This window comes from Oncorhynchus tshawytscha, linkage group LG12 (assembly GCF_018296145.1).
Source record: "Oncorhynchus tshawytscha isolate Ot180627B linkage group LG12, Otsh_v2.0, whole genome shotgun sequence".
Taxonomy (NCBI): Eukaryota; Metazoa; Chordata; class Actinopteri; order Salmoniformes; family Salmonidae; genus Oncorhynchus; species Oncorhynchus tshawytscha.
The window spans coordinates 31,765,474-31,788,601 of NC_056440.1; the positions used below are offsets into that span (position 1 = coordinate 31,765,474).

General features: G+C 41.4%; 1 protein-coding gene across 2 annotated transcripts; it reads left to right on the forward strand.

The window, feature by feature from the left end:
• The first annotated feature begins 1,754 nt into the window (after nucleotides 1-1,754).
• LOC112262957 (serine/threonine-protein phosphatase 2A 55 kDa regulatory subunit B alpha isoform) lies at nucleotides 1,755-23,121 on the forward strand. Of its 2 annotated transcripts, XM_024438857.2 has the most exons (10): nucleotides 1,755-2,052; nucleotides 2,554-2,631; nucleotides 14,717-14,814; nucleotides 14,929-15,094; nucleotides 16,150-16,262; nucleotides 16,396-16,573; nucleotides 16,850-17,014; nucleotides 17,266-17,435; nucleotides 17,740-17,831; nucleotides 20,064-23,121. In XM_024438857.2, the coding sequence occupies exons 1-10, from the start codon at nucleotides 2,046-2,048 to the stop codon at nucleotides 20,338-20,340; spliced, it is 1,344 nt and encodes a 447-aa protein (XP_024294625.1). In that variant the 5' UTR covers nucleotides 1,755-2,045; the 3' UTR covers nucleotides 20,341-23,121. The 2 variants fall into 2 exon arrangements, with proteins under 2 accessions (XP_024294625.1, XP_024294626.1); XM_024438858.2 differs by lacking the exons at nucleotides 1,755-2,052; nucleotides 2,554-2,631; nucleotides 14,717-14,814; nucleotides 14,929-15,094 and adding an exon at nucleotides 15,229-15,306.
• The last annotated feature ends 7 nt before the right edge of the window (nucleotides 23,122-23,128 follow it).

The following is a 23,128-nucleotide window of genomic DNA, read 5'->3' on the forward strand; positions in this document are numbered from 1 at the left end:
TCTTCCTGATGGAAATCAGGAATCAGGATACTAGGTTCATCGCATGTGATATATTATATAGAATGCCTTTGACTAACAGTTAAATGTATTTACCCACATTCATTTAAATTAGTGGAATATTTGGAAAGTTGTTGTTCACCACACCATTCTAATACCATTAATAACATTAAACAATAAAATAGGGTTGTTCCATTTTATTTCAATAACTTTTTGACCACACCCCTTTTGATTGGAACAAAACTTTCCATACATTTTTGCCCATGGTAGAAGTGGTCAGAAAGGACCTGAATGCCAAAACATTTAGAAGATAGAGGTGCTCAAAGTTGACCCGTATGCCATGAGACATAATTGTCTTCATCACAAAGCTTGAGATTGATATAATTTAAAAGCTTAAGGGTTATCAAACTATTTTATAATTTCTTGTTTATTTTATAAAATACATCAATTATCTAAAAACTCATAAACTCAACAATAACAACAACAACAAAAATGCTGCATATGTTGTAGCTTAGACCCTATTATTTTACATCACCTGAGGTGTTTGTGTTGTGCCCCCCATCAATAAAGACACAACATACTCTTGAATACAGGGTGGGTGTCATTTCAATCATAGAAATAGAATTCATAGAAGGGACATATCTATTCAGACCAGTGTAATTTAGCTGGTACATCGTTTAATTTTAAATTGCATTAACATTTTAACTTCCAATTACTACCACAAAGATGGCCGCAGGTCAACCCACCATTGAACGTGCACCTAAATGGGAATGTCTATTATTTCTATAGGTTTCCTAAGGAATATTGACAGTATAATTTAAAACTAATTATTTTTTTCAAGTCAACATTATTTGATATGTGGCTTTCCAACCATCTTAGTGCTACCATTTTAAAGTTAAAATGTAAATGTTATTCCTATTTTAGTACATTTATCAGCCAAAACATGACACCCACTCTGCATTTCAGTGATTGCTGTGTCTCAACTGAAAGCGGGCACAACACATACCACCTCAGATTATTTAAAATTGGGTATAAACTATGACATTGAGTTTACGCATTATAGATTTTTGGACAATATACGCGAATGGCAAAAAAAATCCTAATTTAGTTGTGATTTCTTTTAGTACAGAATTATACATTTGTTTGACAACCCTATCTGTATGCTTTTAAAATATATACATTAAAACATTTATCTTTTCCAGTGATGAAGAAAGACATGGATGTCTCATGCTATGGTGGGGTATGCAAAATGGGTCAACTTTGAGCTCATCTATCTCCTAAATGTTTTGGTATTCAGGTCCAAAAAGTAACTTTCTGACCACTTCTACCATGGGCAAATATGTATAGAAAGTTTTGTTCAAATCAAAAGGAGTGCGTTCAAAAAGTAATTGAAATCAAATGGAATGGCCCTATACTGTTACTGTATTTTTAAATCAACACATCTCAATACTTTTAGGTCTTTAACCCCTAAGGCAAACTCAGGGGGAACCAGATTGTTTTATTTGGATGACCTGTTTGAATCATAGGTGGTATTAGTTTTGAATGCTTTCCAATGCATTTTTCTGATTGGTAATAGCAAAGATGCTGCTCTTTCTGGTGATAGGCAACTATGTAGTGGATCTGTAGTACAGGAGTGGATCACCGACCATTTGTCAGCTCAGTGATTCCTCAAGGAAAGGAGGAAGGATATTATTTAGTATTCGAAAGGGGGCTGTTTTGGATATGGAATCACTTTAAACTGTTGGGAAGCGCGCACCTGCCTCTCACTGACGTCAGTGCAGGACCAGGTTGCGCCATTTTGAAAGTAGAAGCAGGGAGAGGGAAATAATAGTTGCAAAGTGATCCGAGAAAGCGTTGCTGATTGTCAAAACATTGCTTAGCAAGATAAGTGACCGGAGAAGTTGAAGAATAGCAGGGGAAAAGAGCCACACCCTCCATAGCTTCACTTGCACTCTCAGCGAGATTCTGCTTGTACACACCCTAGCCCGGCAAACTGGAAAGATAAGCAAGGGCCCCAACCAAGCCCTCGACAGAGATTCCCTCTCACCATGGCAGGTAATGTTAACTAGCAAGCTAATAATGTCTGATGCATAAATTGAAGGGGCTTGTTTGTCGCCCATACATTTGCTAAGTTGTTTCTATATATATTGTCCGCTTTCTTGCCATTTGGAGAGAAGCTAGCTAGCTAACATTAGCCTCCCCGGAGTTGGGCGTGTACTCTGCATGTTGTCCCGCGTATCGGATGCTTCCGCTAGATATAAAGTTATAGTAGCTAACTGCACCACCAACAACATTAGCTAGCTAGTTAATGCTAACTAACTTTCTATATTTGCTATTACTTTCTCTGTATTGAAGCTACCAAACAATGATGTCAATAAATTGCTTAATGGTGGTCTTCTCGGATTATGGAAAGTAGCGTTAGTCACTAACGTTAACGTTACTAGATTAGAAAAAAAGCTTGCTAACTAGATATAGAAGAATCACATTAATCACATCAAAGCCATGCGTGATGCAGCTTTTGAGTTCTAAAGCGTTGCTCTGTTTATGGGGTTCCAGGAGCCGGCGGCGGGGGCAATGATGTGCAGTGGTGTTTTTCTCAAGTCAAAGGAGCGATTGATGACGATGTTGCTGAAGGTAAGACTGGTGATTCAGGCTCTATAGACAGCTAGCTACGTTAGTTGATTTAGTCTAGCTAGGTTGTAGTCAATAATGCATTTAGCTAGCTACTGTACAGTGCCTTCAGAAAGTATTCACACCGTTACTTACAGCCTGGATTTAAAATGGATGAAATTGATCTACACACTATGCCCCATAATGTCAAAGTGGAATTTTGTATGAAGACATTTTTTTGAAATGAACCAATTCCAAGCTGAAATGTCTTGGGTCAATATGTTTTTAACCCCTTTGTTATGACAAACCTAAATAAGTCAGGAGTAAAAATGTGCATAACAAATCACATAATAATTGGCATGGACTCATGCAATAATAGTGTTCAACATTTATTTTTTAATAACTACCTCATCTCTGTACCCCACACATACAATTATCTATAAGGTCCCTGTCTTGTTTTGCATGCTTTGTACAAAATAATAAAATCCAGTATGACAGGATATGCATTTATTAGCAAGCTATAACTGGCATATTCAGTGTCTCATACCATGATCAAATGAAGATGACCTCTTCACCTGGGTGGTCTTAACCAATCATAGCGCAGTATGATACGGGGGTAAAATGCATCCAATTACAATTCAGTATGTTTATACATGAATATTACCCCCCTTTTTAAATATTATATTTTTTTATTTTTTTTTATACATATTGTCGTGTCTTTGGCTATGCCGGATTAAGTGATATGACATGCTATTCTATAAAATAATTTCTTCGTAATTAATATTACCTGATTGAGCTAATCATGTAAATGTAATTAAATAGAGAGTCGGGCACCACAAAATAATATTTATAGAGCTGTTATCTTCCGAATAAACTCTTAAAGACCTAGTAATATTTGACATCAATAGCAGTCAATATTAATCGTCATCTTAATTCAGTCTCATCTGAAAGTTGTAAATTCTTGGTTATCTGCACGAACCCTGGCTAACAAGTTGAATCAGCAATACAAAATTGGGTATAATTATTTATTTACTAAATACCTAACTAATTACACATACACATAATTAAATCATAACTTGATTACAAATTACGTCATAAAGGAAAACGTCCCTAGCGGGTGGAACGGCTATGACAGCTTGTTACACAAAAGAAAAGGGGCTGGGGTTTAAGTGAAAGAGCGGGAAGACTGAGGAACAAAGGGCGAAGCTGTGCTATCGTAAATACAGTATCTTATGCATTCTAAATTACAGCCCATTTGGAAAAGGAAAATGCAATAAATATTTACTCTGAGCTGCGCTTCGGTAGGTTGGTGGTAGATGGAAGGCCGTGTTGTCCAACCGAGTCCTTTGTCCTTTGAAGAATGTCAGGTTGTCAAATGGATACGTTGTAGTAACGTCGTTGTGTGATAGACGGGATACTCTGTCTGTTCCTTCCTAACCCTCGTTTGCACGGCTGTTGCCAACTCAACGGCTAGGAGGTATCACTTCGGTAGTGAATAAGAGTTTAAAGCTCATACCATTCACAACCAAAGCTCACGTTGATGTTGGCTTCGTTCTGTAGTTATTTGAACCATTCTGACATTGGACCGTCGTCCCCACATCCTCGGAACAGGAGGTTATATTGTCGTCAAGGGCTTATATCGGAAGGGAGAGGAGGGCGTGTTTGAAAAGTTTTATAGCCCATGTCCCTTCACAGGGGCGGGCCAGTGATTGAGCAGAGACATATCTTATGAAAAACCAAATCTCACATTTTAGAAGCTAAAATCACATTTCATCCCATCACAAATAATTTAATATTCAAACATTTACATTGAACAACAATTCCATGTGAATCCGATAACTCTGATGTGTAGACTTTCCACTGTAGAGTTTGTCATCTTATCATTGATGAGAATGTCTCAGATGACAACCGAACTTACATCATATTCATTCAGTACCACCGCAAAACCAAGGGTTTTGCAAATGTAACATCAGTAGGGTAGAGAGAGGGAAAAGGGGGGAAGAGGTATTTATGACTGTCATAAACCTACCCCCCAGGCCAACGTCATTGACAATATTCTAAGTGTTTCTTTTGAATACATGCTCTGTAGTTTGAACTCAAGGTAAGTAACCATTTATACTGCACCAACTGAATCAACATAACAGACGGAAACAATGATTCAGCATACTGTTATGAAGGATTCACTGTAGCAATGACATCTTAACATTTCAAACAAATACAATACCAAAGCATTTCAAGTCAACTTTTCAATAACAAGTTTACAGTCTGGAACTCTTAGGGCAGTGATCTGCCAACACCCGTTACATTTCACAGGTTTCGGACAGCTTGACCTCTCTTCCTGACTTTGTGTGATATGATGCTGAGCATGCTTCTGTGTCAGTCATCAGTTCTTGTGGTGTTGCAGTTAAGTATGGTGTATGTTGTGTGTGTTTAGTCCATCACTTTCTATGTCAGGGGAACAGTTAATCTCCTCAGTGTATTGTTCTTTTGTGTTGAGTGGGCGACGACAATTGCGGCGCTACACCGCTCCTTCTGCGGTGCGGATGTGATATGAATGTTCAGTGTCAGCTGGCTGGATGACGACTGATGGCTTCCAGTGTCCATGCTCCTGGATTCTAACTGACCGTCGTTCAGTGGTGGTATTGGTCTCGCTGACCTGTCAAAGTATCGCTTTTGTTGTTGTCTTTGTGTACGTTTTTCATGCGTTTCCTTGTAGCTGGCGACCTCAGGTTGCAGCTGCTGGTTGGTGCTGGGAAGGGTTGAACGAAGTCTGCGGTTCATTAAAAGCTGGGCTGGTGATTTGAAGTTGTCAACTGGAGTGTTGCAGTATTCAAGGAGACTGAGGTAGGCGTCTCTCTTGTCTGCTTTTGCTTTGTCCATGAGTGATTTAGCAATCTACCGATTAAAAAAATATATATAATAAAATAAAATTTTAAAAAGCAAGGCCATTACTTTGAGGGTAATGTGTGCTTGTGGTGACGTGTGAACTCTCATGCTTTTGTGAAGGATTTAAACTCATTTGATTTGTAACAGGGACCATTGTCAGATATTAAAGTCTCTACAATGCCATGCCTGGCAAAGATTGCTTTCAGCTTGTGTATCACAGCTGCAGATGTGGTGCTGTGAAACTTGTCGAGATTGAAGTATCTGCTGCAGTAGTCCACTGTTACTATGTAGTCCTCGTTGCCATGGTTGGTCTGGGCTACAGTGAGATAACGTTGGCTCTTTGGTGTTTGAGGGGCGTCGCTCAAGACAGGTGAGCGACGCCCTTCAGGCCATCCATCCTGTATGACTTTCCTCACCTGTGTGAGTTGAGTCCTTTTCTGTTTCTGCTCAGATCTCCTTCAGTTATGTTTCCCTATATTGGATCACTCCAAAACATTGATATCACTCTGCAGCGGAGGGACACATTCGAGGTGAGGATTTACAGATGTACTCCCGTGTACACCTGTGTCACGGCTGGGGTCCGCCCCTATATATACACAGTGCCTTGCGAAAGTATTCATCCCCCTTGGCGATTTTCCTGTTTTGTTGCATTACAACCTGTAATTTAAATGGATTTTTATTTTTATTTGGATTTCTTGTAATGGACATACACAAAATAGTTCAAATTGGTGAAATGAAAAAAAACTTGTTTCAAAAAATAAAATAAATGTAAAAGGAGTGCGTGTGTGTATAAAGCCCCTAAATAAGATCAGGTGCGACCAATTACCTTCAGAAGTCATATAATTAGTTAGATTGCACACAGGTGGACCTTATTTAAGTGTCACGTGATCTCAGTAAAAATACACCTGTTTTGAAAGGTCCCAGAGTCTGAAACACCACTAAGCAAGGGGCACCACCAAGCAAGCGGCACCATAAAGACCAAGCAGCTCTCCAAACAGGTCAGGGACAAAGTGTTTTTTTTTTTTTTTTTTTTTTTTTTTTATATAAATGGACAGAATATAGCACCACAACTAACCTGCCAAGAGAGGGCTGCCCACCAAAACTCACAGACCAGGCAAGGAGGGCATTAATCAGAGGCAACAAAGAGACCAAAGATAACCCTGAAGGAGCTACAAAGCTCCACAGCGGAGATTGGAGTATCTGTCCATAGGACCACTCTAAGCCGTACTCTCCTCAGAGCTGCGCTTTACGGAAATGTGCCCAGAAAAATGCCATTGCTTAAAGAAAAAAATAAGCACACACGTTTGCTGTTCACCAAAAGGCATGCGGGAGACTCCCCAAACATATGGAAGAAGGTACTCTGGTCAGTTGAGATAAATATAGCGTTTTCCTTAATGGCCAAAAAGCTATGTCTGGCGCAAACCCAACACTCCTCATGACCCCGAGAACACCATCCCCACAGTGAAGTGTGGAGGTGGCAGCATCATGCTGTTTGGATGTTTTTCATCAGCAGGGACAGGGAAACAGGTCAGGAATGATGGATGGCGCTAAATACAGGGAAATTCTTGAGGGAAACCTGTGTCTTTCAGAGATTTGAGACTGGGCCGGAGGTTCACCTTCCAGCAGGACAATGACCCTAAGCATCCTGATAAAGCAACGCAAGTGGTTTAAACAGAAATATTTAAATGTCTTGGAATCGCCTAGTCAAAGCCCAGACCTCAATCAAATTGAGAATCTGTGGTATGACTTAAAGATTGCTGTACACCAGCGGGACCCATCCAACTTGAATGAGCTGGAGCAGATTTGCCTTGAAGAATGGGCAAAAATTCCAGTGGCTAGATGTGCAAAGCTTATAGAGACATACCCCAAGAGACTTGCAGCTGTAATTGCTTCCAAAGGTGCCTCTACAAAGTATTGAATTTGGGCGGTGAATAGTTATGCACGCTCAAGTTCATTTTTTTTGTCTTATTTCTTGTCTGTTTCACAATCAAAAAAATGCATCTTCAATATGGTAGGCATGTTGTGTAAATCAAATGATACCCCCCAAATCGATTTTAATTCCAGGTTGTAAGGCAACAAAATAGGAAAATGCCAAGGAGGGTGAATACTTTCGCAAGCCACTGTAGACCCCATGGTCGCAACACACGTTCTCTTTCATTTTCTCGGTGGACGTCCATATGGTTTGAGGTACAAACTTTGATGTTCGCTTGGTAAGTGTAATATTTTGTGTGGAAGTATACTCTGGCTGTTTGCAGCCTGGAGCAGCTGGCCTAATGTCCAGCTCCTCTTGAGTGCTTCACCCGCTGCGCTGGGTTGATCTGTCGCTTCCGTCCGTGGTTTGTCTTACTTGTGTTTTCATTGGTATGGTGGATCTTGCTTTCACAAACTGTAATTGACCATGCTCAACTTGCCGACTGGCTTGTTCTAGGTGTTTGTTGTGAATTGCTTTAACATGCTGCTAAATATCCTGCAGGACTTTTCTTCTTCGTACCTCTGCATAGTGTAAGAGTATTGTGGTGGGCTTCCACTACATTGAGAAATTAACTTTGGAGTTCCTTAATGGAGTTACTCCATCATATAGTGCTGTTTTTACTGCTTGGATATTAAAGGTAGTATTGAAGTAAAAAAAACAACATGTAAATCAAATCTATTACCCGGTTGCTGTTATTATTATTTTTTTGTCTGCCTGTTTATCCCACATGGGTCTTCCCTGGTTTTTGCAGAGTTACTGGGTAATTTATCCCTCACCTGGTTCCTATTCCTCCAAGAGGGTCACGACATAAGCTCTCCCAGGGCGTCGGACCCCTGCTTCATTGGCTTGGCTGAGCTTATGGATTTCTTTTGATAGGTGTGATTGTGGCATTCCCCCTGGGGATCTGCATACTTTGTGTATGCACTGCCTGGGTTTGAGCCACATGTAGAGGGTGGTGGAATGCCCTACTGGATGCCTGTTTTATGTGGTGGTCTCAAAACGCCTGTGCGATTGGAGGCCATGCGCGAGTGTGTCTGCCAGGCTCAGGCCGGAGACAAGCTCCCTCTCACAGGAGTGGTGCGCAGCGAGCTGTTAGTCCCTCTACTGGGCCCAGTACCCCTCCCAGGAAGCATGGCCGGAGCCACCGCAGGCCTCTACTGGGCCCTTCTGCTGCCAGTCCAGGACGAGGGCATGAGTCGGACCGCTGGGACCACCTTGAACGGAGGGTGCATGTCCTCAGTCAGGAGGTTGCCAGCTTCGATGGTGACGACAGCTGTTCCCTGTTGGCCAGTGATAGGTTGTGCCTGGGGGACAATGCTGGCGCTGTTTACTACCATGAGCGGGGCTACCAGGCTGACAGGCCATCAGAAGCTGGCAGCGGGCCCCCAGCAGCTTGAGAGGTTATTTAGAGCTTACTCACTCGGGTAGCCACTGCACTGGACATCAAACTGGTGGACAGTGATGATTCTCCATCTGTCCCCATCTCTACAGAGATCCGCGAGGCCTTGCAGGAGAGCTGGGCCTCTGCCATGGGGCGCTTCCGACTCACAGCTGAGACTAGACCATGGAGTTATGTTGTGGGCGTGGAGTCACTCGGCCTCTGGGAGTACCCGACTATGAAATACATAAACAAACAGATAGTTACAAGGAAATGATAACAGCGTTTCCCTAGTGGGATAAACCGGTATCGCGGCTTGGTGGACAAAAAGGAGATGAGAAACTACAAAGTTGATAATTATAACAATTGAAATGCTAATCCTTTGCAAATGAAAGCTCACTCATTCGGGAACAAGAAAGAACTTTCTTCTGAAACTCGTCAGTCTATTCTTGTTCTGAGAAATGAAGGCTATTCCATGCGAGAAATTGCCAAGAAGCTGAAGATCTTGTACAACGCTGTGTACTACTCCCTTCACTGAACAGCGCAAACTGTCTCTAAACAGAATAGAAAGAGTGGAAGGCCCCGGTGCACAACTGAGCAAGAGGACAAGTACACATTACATTAGTGTCCAGTTTGAGAAACAGACTACTCACAAGTCCTCAACTGGCAGCTTCATTAAATAGTACCCACAAAACACCAGTCTCAACGTCAACAGTGAAGAGGTGACTCCGGGATGCTGGCCCTTCGGAATTTGCCCCTTTAGATATGCTTTTAACGACTCCCACACAGTAAAGTGCAACACGTCAGTGATGCGGTTGATCTGTAAAAGACATCAATTGATATGTATTTTTTTAAAGACACTACAGGATAGTAGCAGTAGTAGTAGGTCAAGTGGCCACACGCGTTGCGACACAGTACTGTCCAGAAAGCAGATATCTAGCTGGACAGGGCTATTGTCTGAAATAACGATACTGTGTTATTAGATATTAGTTACAAAGGAAGAATTCTATTGTCCAGCATGAAAAAGTCAATCCTAGAGTTTGAGCGGTGGACTGGAGGAAAAGGGACTACTGTTTAGCAGTGGGATTCCTCCTCCATGGATCAGACAAATTATAGTATTCTAGAAATGAGTTGATTACTGCACCTGATTTTGAAATTACATTGTTGGGCTTCGGTCTGGATCTGTCTAGACTTGGATGCAATATACAGTTGAAATCTCCGCCCAATATCAAATTATGAGAGTTAAGGTAGGGAAGTGTTGCGATGAGGTCAGAGAGAAATTGAGCGTCATCCCAATTAGGACCATAGAGGTTAGCCAGAATAACCTGTGTGCCAAACAATTTCCCTATCACTATAATATATCTTCCATTAGTATCTGAAATTACTTTGGAGACAAACGGTGTGCCTTTTCTGATAAGGATGGCTGCCGCTTAGCATCAAAGTTGGAGTGAAATATTTGGTCTACCCATCCTCTCTTTAGTTTGAAGTGTTCGCTGGACCGGAGATAAATGATGTCCGGACTTAAGATGAGCATACACTCGGCTACGCTTGACCACCTGGTTAATTCCTTTCACGTTCCAGCTGATATTGCATGTGGAGCCTAGAGTATGTGAATTAGTCAGTCATAGTAATCAGAAATTAATGTTAGTACGATCACATGGCCAGTGTGCTGAAAGGTCAGAGTAATAAAATATAAAGAAAATGTAAAAACCGCTCAAAACAACAAAATACCCAGAAAACCTTGGACCCCTATGCTGGCCTTCCCCTGTTGGAAGGCTGCATCTACCTTTCCTTGACTAGAGCAAAATGCTAGTGTGAGAAGACATGGGGTACAAAATCAATTCTAGAATCTTAAAGGGGCAGGAGCATATATTGGGTGTACAGTTTTCAATTAAAGCGTTATTTAATCTGCAGTTAATCTTCTGGTATTCTGTTACCAATAATATTTCCATGTTAATAGTATCTTCTGATTGAGTTTAGTTTAATGACAAATTGTAATCTATTAGCTACCAATATGTAGCTACTGATGATAAATAATTTTGATGCAATGGCTTAACCTGCACTTTGTAGAAACCCAGAGTTCATTGGGTGAATGTTGGAAAATAAATCTTGGTTCCTTTCTAAACAGCAATGTGAATGCAAAGAGGACTCAGACCACCAAATAAGTGAAGTGGACTGGCAAAAGAGTTGAGTCCTCATTCAAAGGGAAGTGTAAATACAAAGATAACGCAGTTCTCTAGCTTTTTCTTACCCCAGAGTTAACTTTAAAGAACACTGAGATTTGGTTATTTTAAAGAGGATGATATGTGAAAACACCCTATGACTTGGGTGGCTGGCGTCTTTGACAATTTTTAGGGCCTTTCTCTGACAACGCCTGGTATAGAGGTCCTGGATGGCAGGGAGCTCGGCCCCAGTGATGTACTGGTACACACTACCCTCTGTAGCGCCTTGCGGCTGGATGCCAAGCAGTTGCCATACCAAGAGGTGATGCAGCCAGTCGAAATGCTCTCAATGGTGCAGCTGTAGAAAACTTTGAGGATGCCAAATCTTTTCAGCCTCCTGAGGCGGAAGAGGTGGTGTTGCGCCCTCCTATAAGCACAGGAAAAATCCTAGAGGAAAACCTGGTTGTCTGCTTTTCAATAGACACTGGGAGACAAATTCACCTTTTCAGCAAGACGATAAACACAAGGATACATTTACACTGGAGTTCCTTTCCAAGTTGACATTGAATGTTTGAGTGGCCTAGTTACAGTTTTGACTTAAATTGGCTGAAAACTCTATGGCAAGATTTGAAAATGGCGGTCAACAATCGACTTGACAGAGCTTGAATAAAAAAAAAAAGATTGGGCAAATATTTTACAATCCAGGTGTGCAAAGCTCTTAAGAGACTTACCCCCAAAAGACTCACAGCTGTAATTGCTGCCAAAGGTGGTTCTACAAAGTGTTAACTCGGGGATGTGAATACTTATGTAAATGAGATGTCTGTATTTATTTTCAATAAATGTGCAAAAAGTTCTAAAAACATGTTTTCACTTTGTCATTATGGGGTATGGTATATAGATGGGTAAGGGGAAAACATAAATTTAATCTATTTTGAATTCGGGCAGTAACGCAACAAGATGTTGAATAAATGAAGGGGTATGACTACTTTCTGAAGACACTATGTTCAGACTGACAATCAGTCACTGATTCACTTCTCCTCACCAAACACCATATACCCACCAATACATGTCCACAAATAAAGGGGCATGACACTTTTTCAGATGTTTGAGGATGCATTAATCGTGTGTCCCAATGGAAAGGTAATATCATGTTGGGTGATGCTCGTGACTGATCTACAGTCTCAGCCACTACATGCGGTTTTGGCCTGTAGCCTACTTCATCCCATGATGCAGGTAAATAAAGCATTGGTGAAGAGCTAATGGTAACTGTTGTAGTTTTCCACTTTTTAAGATGATGGTACCACCATGGAAGTATGCTTTTTAAATTGAGAGCTAGTAGCCTACTTGGGTTTCAAGGATGCATAGACTGTGCGCTTAGTTGCCCATAAGATAAAGGGTAAGAACTTGTAGGTGCCTTTTTGGCTGACCTCCCTTGAAGTGTATGAATGGCTTGAGCTGAGTGTGCTTGATTATGTGTGCACATTACAAGATTATGTTTACAGTACAAGCTTTGCCTGAGAACAAGCATAACAAAACAGATTAGGTCAGAATCTGAGAACAAGCATAACAAAACGGTTTAGGTCAGAATCTGAGAACAAGCATAACAAAACATATTAGGTCAGAATCTGAGAACAAGCATAACAAAACATATTAGGTCAGAATCTGAGAACAAGCATAACAAAACAGATTAGGTCAGAATCTGTATATGCCTGTCCCTTTTTGTTAATCACACGCTTTCAGACATACAAAAGCAAGACTCAGACTGTGGCTATGTGGGTTCTGGGTTCTTCAACTGTGTTCATGCTGCCGCAAAAGTATCTTTCTGCTTGTATCCTTTCCCCTTTGTCTGTTTTATTGGAGGTGTGGGGGGCAGTGTGTGGCTGTGGCAGGAGCAGAGGTCATAGAACTCCTATTATGTGGATGATAGCACTGCACAACCCTACATTATCAGGCTTGTGCCAACCTCGGTCAACAAGGGAGAGAGAGCTCAACTCAACAATCTTCTATGGAAGTGGTTAGCTGCAGATATGACGTTTTTACATTTTCCCTCTGGGGTGGTTATATACATCTTGCTTTCCACAACTTCACAAAATCATATATACTTTAGTAGTTAGGCTCAGTAGTTGTGAAATCAGTGTGGCACAGCAGGGAGCTAGATTACAGTGCATTTGGAAGGTATTCAGACCCCTTGACTTTTTCCACATTTTGTTACATTACAGCTTTGTTCTAAAATTGACAATAGTTTTTCCCCTCATCAATCTACACACAATACCCCAGGATGACAAAGCAAAACGTTTTTTATTTTTGCAAAAGTATTACATGTTTGTTTTTTAAAGTAGTCTCTTAAGTATTACATTTACTTAAGTATTAAGACCCTTCACACAGTCCTTTGGCAGTGGTTACATCCTCAGTCTTCTTGCATATGACACCACAAGCTTGGCACACCTGTATTTGGGGAGTTTCTCCCATTCTTCTCTGCAGATCCTCTCAAGCTCTGTCAGGTTGGATGGGGAGCATCACTGCACAGGTATTTTCACTCAGACATGCAGAGACTTGTACCGAAGCCACTCCTGCGTTGTCTTGGCTGCCTACTTAGGGTCATTGTCCTGTTGGAAGCTGAACCTTCTCCCCAGTCTGAATTCCTGAACACTCTGGAGCAGGTTTTCATCAAAGATCTCTCTGTACTTTGCTCTGTTCATCTTTCCCTCAATCCTGACTAGTCTCCCATTCCCTGCCGCTGAAAAATGATGCTGCCACCACCATGCTTCACTGTAGGGAAAGTGCCAGGTTTCTTCCAGAAGTGACACTTGGCATTCAGGCCAAAGAGTTCAGTCTTGGTTTCATCAGACCAGAGAGTGTTTCTCATGGTCTGAGAGTCTTTAGATTTCTTTTGGCAAAGTCCAAGCGGGCTGTCATGTGCCTTTTTACTGAGGAGTGGTTTCTGTCTGGCCACTCGCCCATAAAGGTCTGCTTGATGAAGTGCTGCAGAGATGGTTGTCCTTCTGGAAGGTTCTCCCATCTCCACAGAGGAACTCGGGAGATCTGTCAGTGACATTGGGTTTTTGGTCTCCTCCCTGACCAAGGTCCTTCTCCCTTGTTTGGCTGTGCGGCCAGCTCTAGGAAGAGTCTTGGTGGTTCCAAACTTCTTCCATTTAAGAATGATGGAGGCCACTGTGTTCTTCCCCAGATCTGTGCCTAGATGCAATCATGTCTCAGAGCTCTACGGACAAATCCTTAGACCTCATGGCTTAGTTTTTTCTCTGACATGCACTGTCAACTGTGGGACCTTTTTTATATAGACAGGTGTGTGCCTTTCCAAATCATGTCCAATCAATTGAATTTACCACAGGTGGACTCCCAAGTTGTAGAAACATCTCAAGGATGATCAATGGAAACAGGATGCACCTGAGCTCAATTTCGAGTTTCATAGCAAAGGGTTTGAATACTTGTGTAAATTATTTCTTTATTTTACCATCAAAAAATAAAAAACTGTTTTTACTTTTTCATTATGGGTTATTATATGTAGATTTAGGGGGGGAAATAATGTAATCCATTTTAGAAAAAGGCTGTAACAAAACAAAATGTGGAAAAAGTTGAGGGATCTGAATACCTTCCGAATGCCCTGTACCCCCAAAACATTACAAATGTTGATCCTTCTATTATTTAGCAATACGCAATTGAACCTAATAATTGCCATGTTATTCGTGACAGCTGACATCATATCCACTGTGGAATTCAATCACTCTGGCGAGCTACTAGCCACTGGGGACAAGGGGGGCCGTGTTGTCATCTTTCAGCAGGAGCTAGAGGTAGGTGGAGATTACTGCTCAACACAGTCCACTGCATTTAAACACACTACTGACACGAGACTGTACAGTGTTTATTTTTGACATGACTGTGTTATGCATGTTGTCATCGAGCAGAGTAAGAACCAGCCACAGTGCCGTGGAGAGTACAATGTTTACAGCACCTTCCAGAGCCACGAGCCTGAGTTCGACTACCTGAAGAGCCTTGAGATCGAGGAGAAGATCAACAAGATCCGGTGGCTTCCTCAGAAGAACGCTGCACAGTTCCTCTTGTCCACGAATGGTCAGTAGAGCATTGTGTGCATGTAGCCTTACCCTCCCCAGCCCTTCCCTCTGTTGGGGGACGGAGGGGACCTGACAGGACTCTGGATACGCTGTTCATTACGTTGACTCATTTGTATGTTTTGAATAGGAGAGGGATCAACGGAAATACAGACCTGCCAACATGCACGCATTTTGCGTACCAACTACGCACTTCTCTGTCCATGTACGCAGGTACGAGATCCGAGTTAAAGTACACAGAAATGAATAGGGCCTGATTTTAAATATATATAAATATGTAAATAAAAATTACGATTTAATAATAAATAAATCCGCTGAGTAAATCTAACATCCTGATTCTCGAGCTGCAACACACATACATGTATGGTGTTTGTGTCAACGTACATGGGAGATTAATACGTCATTATTCAACGATGCTAGTACCCGGTGTCTGCCCCATCTCCTGTTTTTGTTGTGACGTTGAGTTTGCCGACTGTCAGCTGTACGTAAACACATGGACAAATCCCTTTTTGACTCCGTGTGTTGTGGGAAGGTAAACACATTGTCTCAAGCTAATGTTAGCGAACATAAGATAGACATTCAGTGGGCTCTAAAGTGCTAGCAGTTCACTCACATTTGCTAGTGAAAGAAATTAAATGCAAATACCAAAAATAACTGGTATTGTGATATTTAATTCTGTGTCCCATTAGTTTATTTTCCACGCAACCTGATAGACTGTAACTGTAATTATGATCTACTTCACAAAAAGCATTACAAAAATATAATCAAAAACAAATATAGACATCTTGGCATTAAATGGAGTCGGCAGTTTAGAAGACCGCGTGATGAAGAATGAATGAGTGTCCAGTATTTGCTATTTGGTCCTATTCTATAATTGCGATCTGACTCAAACAGCGTGCAGACGAGCGGGCGGGGGAAAGAGAACCCCAAATCAGGGTTGAATCTCCAATTTGCCGAGCGCGTCTGGGACTTTAAAAAGTTGGACGGGGTTGGCAGGTCTGGAAATATATTGCTGGTGAAGAAGCAGCGTTGACATGCATATGTGCTCTCTTGCAGATAAAACTATAAAGCTGTGGAAAATCAGTGAACGGGACAAGAGACCAGAGGGGTACAACCTGAAGGAAGAGGATGGACGTTACAGAGACCCCACCACTGTCACAACACTACGGGTGTGTAGACTTTCACATACATATACCCTGCACACTCAGATGCCCCAACATTGACTCATTCTATACACTACACACAAGTCGTACACCTGGCTAGAGAGAACCTGCTAAATCTCCTCCTTCCTCTTCACCATAGGTCCCAGTGTTTCATCCCATGGACCTGATGGTGGAGGCCAGCCCCAGACGAGTGTTTGCCAACGCGCACACCTACCACATCAACTCCATCTCGGTCAACAGCGACTGTGAGACCTACCTGTCTGCCGATGACCTTCGCATCAACCTCTGGAACCTGGAGATCACTGACCGCAGCTTTAGTATCCTCTCTGTCTTTGGTCCCCATCACTTTTTCTTTCAGTCTCTGCTGAGCACTTCAGAAGGTCTTGGTGATCTTGTTCCGTCTTGATTTAATGCTTTACATTTTTGTTAATTATGCGTTGAGTTTGCTTGGATAGCACTGTAACTCATTTTACTGAGACAGTTCAACAAGGCACAGTTAAAGTCATTTTTGGGTCGAGTAGTTCAGGAGCCCCATTTCTTATCTGTGGTGTCAGAGCTGCTATGTTTGCCCTTGACCTCCCTGACCTCCTTAGACATTGTAGACATCAAGCCAGCTAACATGGAGGAGTTGACAGAGGTGATCACAGCAGCAGAGTTCCATCCTAACCAGTGCAACACCTTTGTCTACAGCAGCAGCAAGGGCACCATCCGCCTCTGTGACATGAGGGCATCAGCTCTCTGTGACCAGCACTCCAAACGTAAGTGGCATTTGACAGTGCAGTCCATGATATTAGTTTCAGACAGAATTCTGTGCCCTGTGGAGATGACTAGGTAAAGTGGCATATTGATTGAAATGACTACATATGTACCCAGTTTTTCGGAGACAGATTAAAAGTACTGAAAAGCCCAGCAATTTCAGAGACCTCGGAAGCAGATGCTTCAACAGTCCTTTGCTGTCTTTGACTACTCCAATGAAGTGACTGACCTAGCACACCTCTCGTTCATTCAGTGTTTGAAGAGCCTGAGGATCCAAGCAACCGCTCATTCTTCTCTGAGATCATCTCCTCCATCTCTGATGTCAAGTTCAGCCACAGTGGGCGCTACATGATGACCCGGGACTACCTCACCGTCAAAATCTGGGACCTCAACATGGAGTCCCGTCCAGTAGAGACTTATCAGGTCAGCTGGTGTCTGTGTGGTGGGATGTAGTGACATCATCATGGATGTTGCATACAAAGTTCAATTTGCTTGTCAGCTCTAAACTTCTAGTTTGATAAGTACATCCTCCACTAGGGGGAGATGTTATGTGTAAATGTGTCATGTCCTGTATTGCCCTGTTGTATCTTTATTTATTTATAGCGAAGATACATTCACTTAAATGTTATAATTTCAAGGTGTGCTTATATTAGACTGAACCAATGTGTTTTTTTGTGCAAATATTGTGTACTCGTGTCTTGATTTACTATCATTTTCCTCCCAACAGGTTCATGAATACCTCAGGAGTAAACTGTGCTCACTCTATGAGAATGACTGCATCTTTGATAAGTTTGAGTGCTGCTGGAATGGAAACGACAGGTGAGGGTTGTCAAGTTTTGCCATACATTTTAAACTTGATACTGGATCTATGAATTGAGCCCGACCGATACGGATCTGATTTTATGGTGAAAATATTCACGATAATCGATATATCTGCCGATGTTTTTATTATTATAGCTGGAATGGGGGGAGAGGAAAAAAACGCTTTCTGTTTGCATTGTACTTAAAACAGCCATACAAAGATACTCAGAAAGATGCTCTTAAATTTGAGGAAAGAACATTTGGAAGCCGAGCATTTATGATAAATGGTTACGTATAACTTTTGTTTTTGACAAATGAGGCCATGGTGTTTGCTTATGGTCATTCGGTGTATTCCAAAAGTAGATCATAAAATAATACGTCTGCACAGTATGAATGGATCCTGATTTTCTTTTTCAGCTATCAGTGCCACTGCGGACTCATTAGGGGTCATTATCTGAATAATTAAACAGTAAGCCAAAATAACATAAAATACAGATTGCTGGACATAATAGAATCATGTAAAAGGATTAAGGAAGCTTTGGATTTCTGCCCTAAAATATGAAGGACACCACATAAAATTTAAGAGCACCAGAAAGATGAGGTTTTGTTATGGAAAAACTGTGTTACTCTAGTGAAAGGAGGATAAACTGCACTAATTCCAGCAAAACATTAGCTTCTGAGAACTGAGCTGCCTAATGCTAGCCAGCTGGACATAGCACAGACTTTCAATGTATTGGTATTTATCTATGTTTTTATCGATTGTAGGGCTGTAGCCACTGAATTCTGGGAATTGCCACCTAAAGGAAAAACATAAATCAAAAAATGAACTGCTGGCACTGCGCTGCCTCTCGCTCCAAGCGTTGCCTCAGTGAATTGTCCTTGCTCTCCGGCATCCTTGGGACATCCCTACCCCATTTGAAGTTGACATTTAAAATGGTTAGAGTAGGGATGTCCCAAGGATTCCAGATAGCACTAACCCTCAGTGAACAGCGTCAAGTACTCTCACACAGCCAGTTAGCGCTTGTCGTAGAAATGCGGGTGGTGAAACGTGAATTTGGACCAGTCCCTGACAAGTGACAAACCATGTATAAAAACGGGGCAACAAAGCGCTACTTTGTAACCTAATATGTTTTTTTGGGGGGGTTTCTGAAAACATTTGAATGACAAAGGCAGAGCTTGAGGAATACCCTTCGCAAAGAGCAAATATAACACACCAGATTTAGTGTGCTTCACTAAGGGGCTGTAACGTTAACATTGCCATAGAGTTGAACGTTCTTAGCACATTTGGGCATAGCATCCGTTGTTTGTCATGACACCCAACGCCCTACCATGATACTTCACGCAACAGTATATGACCAGTGTGATTTTTGGCACTTTATTGAGCTGGCGTGCTTCTATCTACTCACCGTAGAAGCAGTAGACCTAACAGTTAGTTCCCAGTATTTCACACTCTTCTCCAACCGGTATAGTTGTGATGTGTCCAGTCTGTACCGCTCCAAGGCAAGGAAGGCTTATAGCCATATAAAGAGCTTCCTCTTTGGGGCAAGTAATAAAATGCCCAAATAATTCTATCAACAGCTTTTTTCCAGAGCGTTTTCTCCACATCTTAAATCGGTCCTTTTCGGTGGACCAAATGCTGATACAAATATGTCCTCATCGGTCAGGCATTAAATATTAATAGATGTCTGACATTTATCAGGAAGTTGATGCGGTACGATACATTAGATCAATGTTTGACATCGAGGACACTTACTTATCAAAGTAATAGTTGTATTAATTTATAAGTTGTACGTAGTCATTTTATGTTCGGCCTACAGAATAAAGGCTGTAGCTACTGTAAGACACTATTGGGATGTCCCCTCATCTGAACTTAGCAGCACAGCGCTTATCAAAGGCTGCCTTTATCTCTGTCAAACAGAACTCAAGGCTGCCCCTTGCATTACGTCTGTAATGGTGGACTCAAGGTGGATCTGTCTGTATTAGCTTGTTAACACGTGTTTTTTTTTTTTTTTACTCATTCACCACACACTTTTAGGTTTCCCATCCTGCACAAACGCCACTGGATTGCCATTATACAGACTGTTGTTCCTGTCCCTTGACATCATTGTATACATGCCACAGTATACTTGAATGTTGTAAGGGCTGATTTAATGAATGTGTTGGTTAGATTCTGTGATTGAAAGACTAATTGAAACCACTGTAAGTCTGCCACTACCTCTGAGTCTCATTCCCCACCCTTGTCCTCCTCAGTGTTGTGATGACGGGCTCATACAACAACTTCTTCCGGATGTTTGACCGAGGCTACCGGCAGGATGTGACCCTGGAGGCGTCTCGGGAGAGCAGTAAGCCTCGCTCTGTGCTCAAGCCCCGTAAGGTGTGCACAGGTGGGAAACGCAAGAAGGACGAAATCAGTGTAGACAGCCTGGACTTTAACAAGAAGATCCTCCACACGGCCTGGCACCCCCAGGACAACATCATTGCCGTGGCCACCACTAACAACCTCTATATATTTCAGGACAGACTGTAACTATTATTCAATAAACCCTTCATATCCCAGATCCCACTTTAGCCCCACTACTCTGGTCACCAACACCTCATCTGGAGAAGTGCAGCAAAACACATCTGTTTTGATGGCTTTGTTAGTCTTATTTCCTGTTCAGGGGGCTCCAACAGTACCACACTTCTCCTGCCACATTGCAACTGATGTCCACTACATCCCAAAGGGAACACTTTTCTAACACTCTAGTCTTTTGGTGGGATATTGTTTATTAAGCTAATTTCCTATGTTGCTAATTTCACGGTTTTGGTGCCACAAGCATTTTTATATGAACAAGCATTTTTTTCTTTTGATAGGGAGTTATTTCAACTGGGTTCCCACCTCCAACCCTCTATTTTTGACACAAATTACAAAATGCCATTCTGCATTGACCAAATTTACAAGTTGTCAGCTCTCTATATTTGTCCCAGGCTGTTTGCCAAGTTGCCAAGTTTCCTCACCCTCATCTTTCACATACAGTACACACTCACTCTTAACATCGATGTAGACACATACAAAGCTCAACTCAGTTGGTGGATTGGTTTGAGGGTAATTTCGAGACAACTATGCCGAATGCACAGTTGTTATCCAGTCTGAGACTACAGACAAGGCTTAACAGTCTGGTAAACACAGATTCCTTCTCCAGAGGTAACCTGCAGTATGAAGCCATTGCTTTTCCAAGTAAATGGTAGTGGGCAGAGGTGCTGCAGGCAGCCTAATCTCACATGGAAGGGACTGGTCCCTCTTGCTCTTAGTGCCACCATGTACAGCTCAGCACAGAGGCTCCAGTGCAGTTATTGTAAGAGAGTCTTCAGGCAGAGGCATGCCTTGGCCATATTGTGCTGACCTGCATGACTTGTCAGTTTAAATGTGAGAGGCACTCATTTGTACCTCTGCTGCTAAGTTCCATGCATGTGTCTTGACTTGTGCTTATATTTCTTATGAATTGTTCCCCTCTGGATCAAGTTTTTTGTTTGTATATTTTTTAATTATATTTTGTACTTCAGATAAATAATAATCACTATAATTAGTTTATTTTTGTATGAACTAAGACAGAAATATTGATAACATTTAACCCCCTCACACTACTTGGTTTAGTCTGATCACTGTTGTCTGTTAAACTGTAGGTTTTGGACTGATCTGTAGACTGAAAGATTACTTGAACTGGTGATATTTAATGTGACTTATTGTGTTAAATTCAAGTGGGCCGCTGGTCTAAATATGGAGTGCATATTAATGTACCATTAAGAAAGGCTTAATGCATGTTGATGTCCAAAGAGCAGTCTTTTCAGGTATCGGTGCCACTGCGGACTCATTAGGGTCATTATCTGAATGTTTTTGTATTTGGGTTACTGTAACTGATATTGACTGGAATGGATTCGGTTGCTTCAGTTTTAGTTTATTTGCGCGAATTGTTTCAACTCCGTTTGTGTGTGCCATGGCTATGTTTTCTAAACATTTGCACTGAGTGAAAGATAATAAATAGGCCATTGTACAGTGAGAATGGGCAAGGCATTATCTGTTTCCTCTGCTTCAGTTTGACTGAAGAAACACTCTTAACCACATTCACTCTGAGGAGAATCAGATTGATTGACTAGACAGGTTTACTGACATATTTTATAATGAGATGTTTTCTCTTCGATTGTGCATAACAAGTTATTTATGCAGGAAACAAAGTAAAACTGTTAAGTGTATCATTGAATGAAATTACTGGTTAATGTCAGCTCAGGGCATTGGAGACAGTATTTCAAACGTATGGCATGTCCAGCATTTGTACTGTATTTAGTTGATGTGTCATTATTTGTTAAGGATGTTTTGGGAGGTTGTGTCTGTAGTACATTTGTTTATGTATACACTTGATTGATGAGATAGATGCCAATTGTGAGCCATTGGATCATAATAAGTTAGCATTAAGCTTAAGAATTGAGGCTCACTCACTAGTAATGCTACCAATAAGCACTATTGCAGACTGTCTGCAATCAAGGTCATTAGCTCTACTGGTGTTGTCACTTCCTTAGGACTCTGCCTATGTCCTTGTTGAATACTTAGATTTTCTTATGTTTTGTGGACAGTTTATAATGGCTGTCACTTTGTTAGCTGTTGTGAGAATGTGTCATGACATGAGGAACAAGAGTGTAGCCTACTGTACATGTTTTGTCATGGTTAAGATGTTAAATGCTACATAGGAGAAGCCACACGTTATATCCCTGACCCCATACCACTATCACACACTTGGCATCAGAACATCAAGGCTCAGTTACGGTACAAATGTAGTTGTCAAAATTGGCTTTTTTATTTTTCTTAAATTTACTGTCAGTTATTCTAAAGCGCCAATACATGGAGACACCTAAACAAAATAAATGAGTACCTTTTCCCCCAACACACTCCTGTCTTTACAGCTCTTGTGCAAAGCCACCAAATGTCATTCAGAAGGACCTAATTGCATTTTTCATAGCAGAGGAAATAATGAGATAATCAAGTACTTTTCCTGAAGTGACTGGTGGCTTTTCAGGCACGAGACTGCTCACGGGAACTTAAATATAATGTATTCACAGAACTCGCAACAGAATGCACTTTTATTTTTGTGAATTTCATTGATTTGTATGTTTTGTTTTGAGAGGCTCTTGATAAAGATTGGGGGACATTTTGGGTGATTAAAAAAAATATCAATACAGCAGTTTTAAAGGTTTACGGTATAGGTCTGTTTGCCTTTGTCAAATGGAATAAAATATAGTTTAGATTTAATGAGTAATAAAGTATTTCAAAACTGAACTATGAA